The 9872-nt window shown below is 36.3% G+C and overlaps 1 protein-coding gene across 2 annotated transcripts; it reads right to left on the reverse strand.

Annotated features, from left to right (window-relative positions):
- Positions 1-5858: 5858 nt before the first annotated feature.
- LOC107671360 (calcium/calmodulin-dependent protein kinase II inhibitor 2-like) lies at positions 5859-9605 on the reverse strand. 2 transcript variants are annotated; one of them, XM_016464266.1, is made up of 3 exons: positions 9496-9605; positions 7779-8158; positions 5859-7115 (listed from the first exon to the last, which is right to left on the reverse strand). In XM_016464266.1, the coding sequence occupies exons 2-3, from the start codon at positions 7945-7947 to the stop codon at positions 7045-7047; spliced, it is 240 nt and encodes a 79-aa protein (XP_016319752.1). In that variant the 5' UTR covers positions 7948-8158; positions 9496-9605; the 3' UTR covers positions 5859-7044. The 2 variants fall into 2 exon arrangements, with proteins under 2 accessions (XP_016319752.1, XP_016319751.1); XM_016464265.1 differs by lacking the exon at positions 9496-9605 and having other exon boundaries at positions 7779-8207.
- Positions 9606-9872: the final 267 nt, after the last annotated feature.

The raw sequence follows: 9872 nt of genomic DNA on the forward strand, positions 1-9872 counted from the left end.
TCTTAGTAACTTTTTCAATTAATGCTGATTCTCTAGAAATTCACTGTAGTGAAGGATGAATGAGAGTGAAGTACTGCTTGTGAAGGAAGTTCATCTAATCCTGCTAACGTTAAAGGTGGGGTAAGCGATTTTCCAAAAATGCTTTAGAAAACTGATTCGGGCCGACTAGCAAAACAAACTTGTAGCCAATCAGCAGTAAGGGGCGTGTCTACTCATGATGTGGAGGACAGAGCGTTCAGTGCACAGACGGACATTTGCCGAGCCAAGCGATAGAAAGATAGAGATGGCGGATAAAAAACAAAAGAGGAAAACGTCTGCGGAACAAAAGAAGGCAATAAGGCAAGAAGTAGGACCCGTGTAAATATCGGATCAGCTTTCCAGCGTTGGAGAGAACTCAAGGAGCGGAAGGCCTGCGATCAGGTTGCTTTGTTTCTTCTCGATAGGTGAGTAACACCGTGTCTGCGCCGCAACAGCTAAAGTCTGTCTAGTACACTGGACGCGACAAAGCGACCGTTGAAAATCATTTGAAATTTGTGTCAATACATCATGAATAGAGCACAGCAGCAGTTTTCTGTCGGGGATTTGTCGTGTCGAGCCGCGCCGCATCCAGTGTAGACCATAGATATGTATATATATCTATGGTGTAGACAGCATCACTAATTATAATGAATTCCGTAGTATTTTGTCGCGCTGCACCACTCGCGTCCGGTGTAGACACAGTGTAACATTGGTTTTGCTTTGTTTCACAGAACTAATCGTTGCCTGGGTTGCGTACGTATGTGTGGGGCGGAGCTATCAAAATAGGGGCGAGACCCTTTTGGGGTAGGGCTGTGTTTGTTTTGGTGATTTCAAATGTCAACACTGGCTACCAGAAATCGCTTACCCCACCTTTAAGGACACATACATCAGCTTACTTCACCACTGCATACAACTTCCCATTACTGGGATTCTTATGGGATGCGCCCATAAAAGGATAATCCCACACTCAAGGATTATATAAACATTTGAATTCATGAAACATCCATGTAAAGCTTCTTGTCATTGAAGGACAATGTTTAATTCCACCCCACCCCCTTCTTACAGTCTCCTCATCTGCCTAGCCCTAGAATGTCATAGTTATGAATTGGAAAACTTTTTGTTCAAGAGTTGGTAAGGATGAATATAAAAGTGTGTGTTCCTGCTGAAGTATAAAAACAAACAAAAGATACCATAGATGTGCAGTATATGACATATTTTAATTTAACGCTACACAAACCTAAATTGGCTAATGTACAATTCAACACAATCTCACAAAACTTCAGTGACAAAATAATAATTAATTGTTAACTGTTGACTATTCATTCTATGATATGAAGAAGCATGGTTAGATATTTCCGAAAATATTCTGAAATATATCCAATATTGTCAAAACAATTAACAAAGCAATCAAAATGTCCATCACATTGTTTATTAAATCTATGAAAATAATAATTAAATATAAAATAAATAAAATAATTATCTGAATATTTTTATTAAAATATAACAAATGTTATTAAAAAATTCAATAAATTAATAAATTAAATATGCAGTTGAATAAATAATTAAAATAATCACACCAAAATATATATATAAAATTAAATGAGATTTTTTTTAATATATAGGAATTAAATACAAATTTCCATAGGTGGCATAGTGTTAGTATCATTGATATATTGTCATAGTTTCCATTAATATTTTAAATAATACTGTATTTTATTTTTATATTTCCTGTTTTCACTGTAATTTTGAAGTTGTAGTAATTTTGTTGTTTTTGTCATTTTTATTCGTTTTTTAATGTTCATATGTTTTTAATTTAATTTATTAGTTTTAGTTAATTTAGTTGTAGATATTTTAGTACTTTAAGTTGAACTAAAGCTGAAATAAAATAGGTTTACATTTGTTTAAATATTTTAAGTTACAAATGTTTTTTATGGTTTTAATTTTAGTTAACTATAATAACCCTGTTTGAAACACAATTTATTAATATCATCTTATTTTCATGGAAACAATATCCTCAGTAATCTATAATAACGTGTATATGTGTAATTAATACCGGAAAAAAAAATGTATTGAAAAAACTTTTTAAATTAAAAACCACACTTACAGCAGTTATTTGAATTCTATTTCAGTTTTACTTCCTTAATTTCACATTTGAATCATAATTCTGCATCCTTTTTGCTACCTCAAATTAAATCTGAATGGTGCACAATCTTGGTCACTAGACAATTTTCTCAGTAAACTTTAATCACAAAGAATGCATGTGAATGCACATGCTATCTGAGATTATGGGTGATAAAACAAAGATATGACATGAAAAACAAATTTTGTTTGCTTCAAAAACAAGACAGCCTGACCCTCCCTTCCTCAAAAAAATTTGTTTGCCTCTTTGTTTTTCTGTCTCTCCTCATCTGACCTTTCTTATGTTCTTTGGATTTACATGATCTGTTTTCACATACTCAGCAGCCTCTCTCCCATTCAGAATGCTGCCCTAAATATTCTCTAATATTCAATCGGAAATTCAAACTCACAATGACATGTTTGTGTGTGTGAGTCAGCAGAGAGGTGCACCACATGCAGATCGTTCCTGCAGCGAGCGCTGGGTGTCCTGCCTCCTGGAGCTCCTGTCGTGCTCCGACGCCTCTCCTCTGGATTTGTTGCAGAGAAACATCAAACGCAGCACCATGCCGCAGCAGAACGCAAACTCTTCCGAGGCCTGCATTAATAAACCAGAAATCATTCATTTTTAATTCTCTGCTGAAATGTAATTTGTGTCTGTTTTAGAGCTCGATAAGAAAAGGAGCTTGAGGGTTGATTAGATTTTTCTGTGCTATTTGAGTCACTTCTTCATGGACCATTATACACCTCCTAGGAGGCATTCGTTTGGGTCATCATGAAAACTGATACAGCAAATAAAACTTTTGAACCTTCTTGGGTCAGGATTTGTGGTTGTAAGACAGATGAAAGCGCATTTGAACTGCTGAATGGAATTCTGCATAATATGCAAATCACTGATGCAGTCTATTTAAAGAAATGTTTATTTTAAACCCATAGTGCATTATATATATATATATATATATATATATACACACACAAACACACACACACACACAATTTTCTTTCTCATATATTTAATTATTTTCTGCAGAAACCGGCCTGCATCATATTTGCTGAATGAAATCCAGTACTTGTTTCTTACTAATTTTGGGGCACTGATTCAAAAAATAGTGTCTGTTTTGTGCATGTCACAAAATATGATGTGCATTTCGTAGCATTTTTCATTTCAAAAACGATTTGTAAGATGAAGAAATCAGAAAAACTGCCACAAAGGGATGATTGCTATCTTCCTCTGTGTCAGGGTACTGCTATTTGTTCAATTCTCAGGCAACAGGTATGAATTATTCTAAAGACATTATTTTAGGCTATAATCCAAGGTTATGAAAACAAGATTACAATGGCCAGGGACAGAAAGAAAAAAATGCATACATGAGCCAGATGTTTTCAGCTACATCTGTGGCTATTTTTTGCAGGCTTTTGTTAATATTATTAATATTATTTCATTGCTGTCACCTAAAGCAAAGATGTTCTCTACTTCCAAAAACTTGAAAACTGAGAAATGACTAAACAAGCATCTCTGTTGTCAAACTGGTAATTTGGACACACTTTTAAATTCAAAACAAACGTCACCTTCCTGTTCCCCTTGTTTGCTTAAGCCTGGATGGAAGAGTGCTCAATAATGGCTTATGTGCTCTAGTAGTTTAAAGTCATGTTTATCTCCGAGGGGTGTATGGATATATGTTTTAGGTGAGTGGAATTATGGGAACACAGGAGAGAGAGTTAGGTGGCTGGTTTAGCGATGTGTGCTGTGCTGTGCAGTGTGTCCCGTGATCAGTGTTGGGAAGGTTACTTTGGAAATGTAATAGGTTACAGATTACAAGTTACCCTATTTAAAATGTAATAGTAGTGTAACTTTTTCAATTACTTTATTAAAGTAATGTAACTGATTACTTCTGATTACTTTTTGATTACTTTTATAAATTTCTAATGAATGTTTATTTGCAACTGTTAATCATTTTCAAACATTTACACCATGCAAGGTTAACCTTACAGTAGTGCTCAACACTGTCAGACTTTCAAAAACCTTCATCATTTGAATTAAGATGATCAAATTTGAACACATCCACCACAAAATCAGACTTTAGTACCACCTTTTACTTTGAGATTGATCTGAAGTTCAATGCAGATTTAAAATCATAAGAAATAGTTTACTGATAGTTTTTGAAACCAAATCTTTGCATAACTACAGGAAACACGGCATCTAACAATGGTTTGGAAAAAAATTGTTAATTAAAAAATAATAATAAATAAAAGCATATACATCAACTCAAATACGGTTATCTAATAAGCATGTGTCCTATTCTGTGTACTAAACTCCTGAAACATTGGTGTCTCTTTGTATATGATATGATGATAGTTTTCTCAAAATAAGTAAAATGCTCATGAAGTTCTAGAGATCTAGAGAGCAGTTCTAGAGATTATGTGTTCATGTACTCATATATTGAGGCGGCAGAGGCTGAAAACTCGCGGAAATTATAGGGCCGTATGTCTCAGAGTAATCGGTGCAATTTGGGAAAGAAATGAATTAAGTCTGTATGTGGATGTGTGTAAATATTCAAATGTAACCCCCTTTGTAATCGTTAACATTTTCATAAGTAACTGTAATTTAATTACACATTTTTTCTTAGTAACTGTAACTGATTAGTTACTTTTATTTTGTAATTAAATTACGTAACGCCGTTACATGTAACTACTTACTCCCCAACACTGCCCGTGATGACCTGTCGCTTTAATAAGCAGCCTATATTCTGTGATGAGTGATTTGTCACTCACCTGAGAAGAACAGATTCGACAATACCATGAAAAACAGCTCCACATAAGCTCACATTTGGATATTATAGACATCCCCTGATGGAAGCAGCCAATTTCATGAAGGTAATAATTATCTGGTTATATACAGTAACAGTTTATTATTAAGTTGTTTTGAATAGAGAATATTGATATGAGTATGAACTACTAGTTACAGGACTAGTAGCCTAATAGTTTGATTGGTTATTATTTTTGGTAGTGGAGATAGAGTAGTTCACTAGAAACTCGCTAAGAAAAAAAAAAATCAAACAAACGTGCAAACCAACCGTTCTAGCATCGAGATTTGTTCTACAACAATATTACCCGAAGTCCTGTGAGGTAATTTTCAAATACAATGGATAACTGGGCCGCAAGATGGCGGCGACATTTGCTTTGTATCACGAAAAGCCCGCGGAGTTGTACGAGGTGACGTGAATATAGCGCCAATGCCGCGTGGTAGCTTTGCAATAGTAGACGACAGCGAATATTAGCGGTTATTATTTTCAGTAATGTATTTTTATCGGCAGGTTTATTTAAACCAGCTGAAGGTTTGCATGCGCAGGCGCCACGGCGTGCTTGTCACTGGCAGACTGAGCTATGAAGTTTGTTTGTTTGCTGATTAGTTCTCATGCTGTCAGCTTGGCTGAGGGGGCAACACTCACTCTAATTTCTGAAAACAGCTGAATGTATCCCATTCGGTCTCATTCCTGCATTAAGAGCCACAGATACCTCTCAAATTCACCAGATTATATCTAAATTAAAGGACAGCCCATGATCTGCAGTTAATTCATTTTCGTCTTCACTCAGTAGGCCATATTTGTTGTTGCTAGTTGTTTAGCCTATAGATCTACATTCTGATTTTTCAGTTATTTAGGCAAAAAATGAAAGAACCCCATCATGAATGACTCATCTGAATTCATTTATTCATTCATTTGTAGAATGTAGAGACATGTGTGCACATTTTTTTGCATCATAACTTGTTTATAAGCTTGAAAATTTTTCCATGCACAATAGACCATACACAAAAGAATACAAAAACAAACAAATAAATAATCAACTGAGATGCTCAAAAAAAAAAAAAAAAACTGATGTAATTACAGTGAGTGTGCTGTTGAACATATTCTGAAATTATATTTCCTAACCATTTCATTATCAACAAAGGCATGATCACTTACTGCAACGGAAAGCGTGTTAATGCTGATGTGTGAAACCCCTTCCCCAAAATAACATTCAGTCTGTCCTTTTTGATTATGTTTTATGCCTCTGTATCTACATGTACCCTGTCCGTGTCAAATATCGTTCTGAGTAACAAATATTCAGATATAAAAAATACAAATATTGATTTCGGTAAAAACAAGCGTGCCTGGGTTTAAAAGAGGTGGAAACACCTGCAATGGCACAAGAGAAAAGTTCATGCAAAGAGAACCGTATATATTAATCTATACTCGACGCCAAACAAATAAACAGTCATAGAAAAGACGCAATAAATCAAACAAGAAGTACACCTTCTCATTTTCCCTCCATTGCTGGTTCTTCAGATCTTCCTTGCTGGCGTTGAGTGGCTTTGTTGGCTATAAAATGTATTTTGGGCATGATCAGTCAAGGATTGAAAATGGAATGGATGTAGATGTGGAGGAAGTAAATAAAACATGTAATCAATCTTCCCTCGATTACATACATCTTCCCATTTCCATGCAAGATATAAATATAGCTTATTTCTCTGGAAAGACAGTCAAGTTGTGTGTCAGGTGCTGAACTGGACAGCTCCCTTGAACAGTAGCTCATAGTATGATAGATGCCTATGAAACGGGGGAGGGGGGGTGGGCTTCTGTTTATTGATGTCGTGATGAAATCTCACACCCAGAACCACGGCGTCTAAGAGACGAGGGGCTAAATGACCAGAAATCTTGGGCAGCTTGGGCGGTTTAGGATGGGTTTCAGTTGGAGAATTGCCAGCATCTTCATTTCTCGCTATTTTAACTCATTGTCCAGAGTGGCTCTTCATCCTTTGTCCTGTACTCGTACACTGAATCATCATCTTCACCTCTCGTTCACATGCACAGGCGACAAGTGCTTCAAACCGGTGATTAAAAGAAAAGGTTGACGAGGTATAATCGTTCAAGTTTACACGCCGGGAGATGACTTGTCTGTCTTCCCTTTGAGGACTTCGTCTATTCGGTCATCTTCAATGACCACTGTGGAGAAAAGACAGAGATGTTTAGTGGAGCTTTCAAATAGTATGCATGAATGCAAGAAAAGCGGCATTTATCTATTTGTGTCAGCAGGAAAGAGCTGTTTTTAAATGTATGTACACTATATAAAAGAATTTTTATGGAAAAACCATGCTATAAAAACAAAATACTGTTACTGGTTAACTGTAGGTTCCCTCATCATATAGCCTACACTGGAAAATATTTCAACTAGAAATATAAATGTAAATTTACTGTAAAATATTGTAAGAATAAATGTTAAGTAAAATGCAGAAGTAAAAAAAACTATGAATTACTATATAAATCACAGTGAAAATGATAATACATTTAATAAGACAATACATGTATGTTTACTGTAAAGTATTATTAAAATGGTTTTATATAAATTCATATTGCATATTTATAGTGACAAACAGTAAAAGGACATGCTCCATCAGATCTGATTTTCTTTTTTTTTTAATCACATATTTGATTTTTCTTCACATTTATTTACTCATATTCATATTTATGCTTTTTATTTTGTATTACTTTAGTCTCATGTGTTTACCTGACGTGAATTTATGTTTGCGTGTAACTTTGTGCTCTGTTTGTAATGTTTATTATCCATTATTACAGGTAAGTAGTTAAATTAACTCGCTTGATACTTACCGTGTTTTGCCCTGCCAATCTGTCCGAGTTTCGGTGGCCTTTTGGACTGTGATGTTCCGAAGAACGAGTTCGTGTCTTGCAGTCGACAGCTGAAGGAGAGCTGACTGACATCACTGTCCGCCCCGTAGCCGTTCATATTCCCCTCGTTGTATGGCAGCACTTCGGACATGGCTATACTCAAGTTCCCAGCTAAGGTCGAATATTATTTGTAGGTAGTTATCGATAACGTCTTTGTAGACTACTTCTTTTTACTCAGTGTCGGTAGATACAGGCCAGCCTAAGACCCTGGAATGACTATCTGCAGGTCCAGTTGTGCTGCTCTCCTCGCCGAACCGTCGGTTGTACCGGAGAGAGGAGGGATGCGTCCGCCTGCAGTTGAGCTCGTGTGAGAAATACAGGGACATCCCGAGACCATAAAGGAAACCCAGACGGAAAAGTGAAGTAATTCATCCGGATTTGAAGGGGGAGGGAGTAGGACAAATAAATAAATAATGATGCGCGAGTGAAAGACAGTAGCTGAACAATAGCTTACAATAGTTAGACGTTTAACTAGGAATTAAACTAGTATCTATTTTACTAGTAGGCCTCTATTACTAAAAAGTAATTAAATATTGTGTAGTATTTCTTAATTTCATTGTATACGCAGATGACTATTTATTTTCAGTATGCATTCCAATGGTTTATGTCACCCAGTTTTACTAACTAGTAGCCATTCATCGGCTCTTGACAGCTTTTAAGTACTTAGTAAAGTAACAAGAATTTGACTAAATTAAAATATAGGCTATACAAATAATTTGGACAATGTAACCCAGCTATAGCAGAGCTTATTTATTTATTTATTTATTTTTATTTAACAGTGAATTAAGACCTCACTGACCCCCAAATTGTATGCCAAAGCACTGAGTAAATATGGCTAAATATGCAAAAAACGTTTGCTCATCCTGGCCTTGCTCGGTTGTCTCCTAGTTAAAAACCTTGAGTTATCTTTTGGCTCCCTCTGCTGGGTATTTCAAAGACATCCTAGAACTTGTATAGTAGTAGGCTAATGCTAAAAAACAGTAATGAAAACATGACAATCCATCTCTCTTTTACAATCCAACCATGTCAGCCACCACTGACAGCTTCCAACAGATCTGACTTTTGCCTTAAACATATCATGATCTGACTTTTGCCTTGACATATCATGAAAATCTGACTTTTCCAGGTTTTAAGTGCTATAATCAGGTCCCCGGTGCATCTACCAACCAAGGAAACATGAAAAAGATTAACCCAGTAACTTTGTTTTGGTAAGCCTTTTTCTGCAAGCGTCTGAAAAAATGAGCGCATCTGATTTCGCTCCCTTGGTGACGTGGCAAAGGGATCTCATTATAATATTACCGCCCCTTAATGGTTTACACCCACGGCACTGTCATTTGATTTCGCAAGCGACAACAGTGTACCAGTTCTAATGCCATGGCGAAAGTTTGAGCAAAACATGCTAACTGTTCTGTCTTTGGCTGCACAGACGAGCACAGAACAATATTTAGAGTCCCAGCCTCAGAGGAGACAAGAGAGCAGTGGATTTATTGATTTATTTACTGCTGCACACACAGATCTAAAATAAACATGTGATTTATTTCCCCGCTGTTTACCTTCACAGACATAACCGACTGTTTTTGTAACTCGTGTGTTTTTAATGTAAACTTGTGTTTGAATGATAACTTAGTTTAGTACTCACATGCTGTTTGGTAGCCGCTGTCTATCCGTGTGCTTCGGTTGTGTGCGCTCATAAAACCGTATATCATTAGTGATGGGACAATTGATACTGCAGCTCCGATGCTCCGACGCAGTTTTGTATCACACACTGTGCCGAATCGATGCTTGTATCGAAATGACCAGGGGCGGATTTAGTGAATTGGGGGCCCCAGGCAAAATATAGGAATGGGGCCCTATACATTTGCACACATTTTCCTAGATCAACCTTGAGGTTCCTTTATTGTTGTGATGCTTGCTGCTGCACAATGGTGCCCCATAGTTGTGTCCAATGTTTCTACATTTTTCATGTACATGTTATAATGCCTTTCTTTCATGTTGTAGACCACGAAATAGCAACTG

This window comes from Sinocyclocheilus anshuiensis, unplaced genomic scaffold (genome assembly GCF_001515605.1).
Source record: "Sinocyclocheilus anshuiensis isolate Anshui unplaced genomic scaffold, SAMN03320099.WGS_v1.1 scaffold1568, whole genome shotgun sequence".
Lineage (NCBI taxonomy): Eukaryota > Metazoa > Chordata > Actinopteri > Cypriniformes > Cyprinidae > Sinocyclocheilus > Sinocyclocheilus anshuiensis.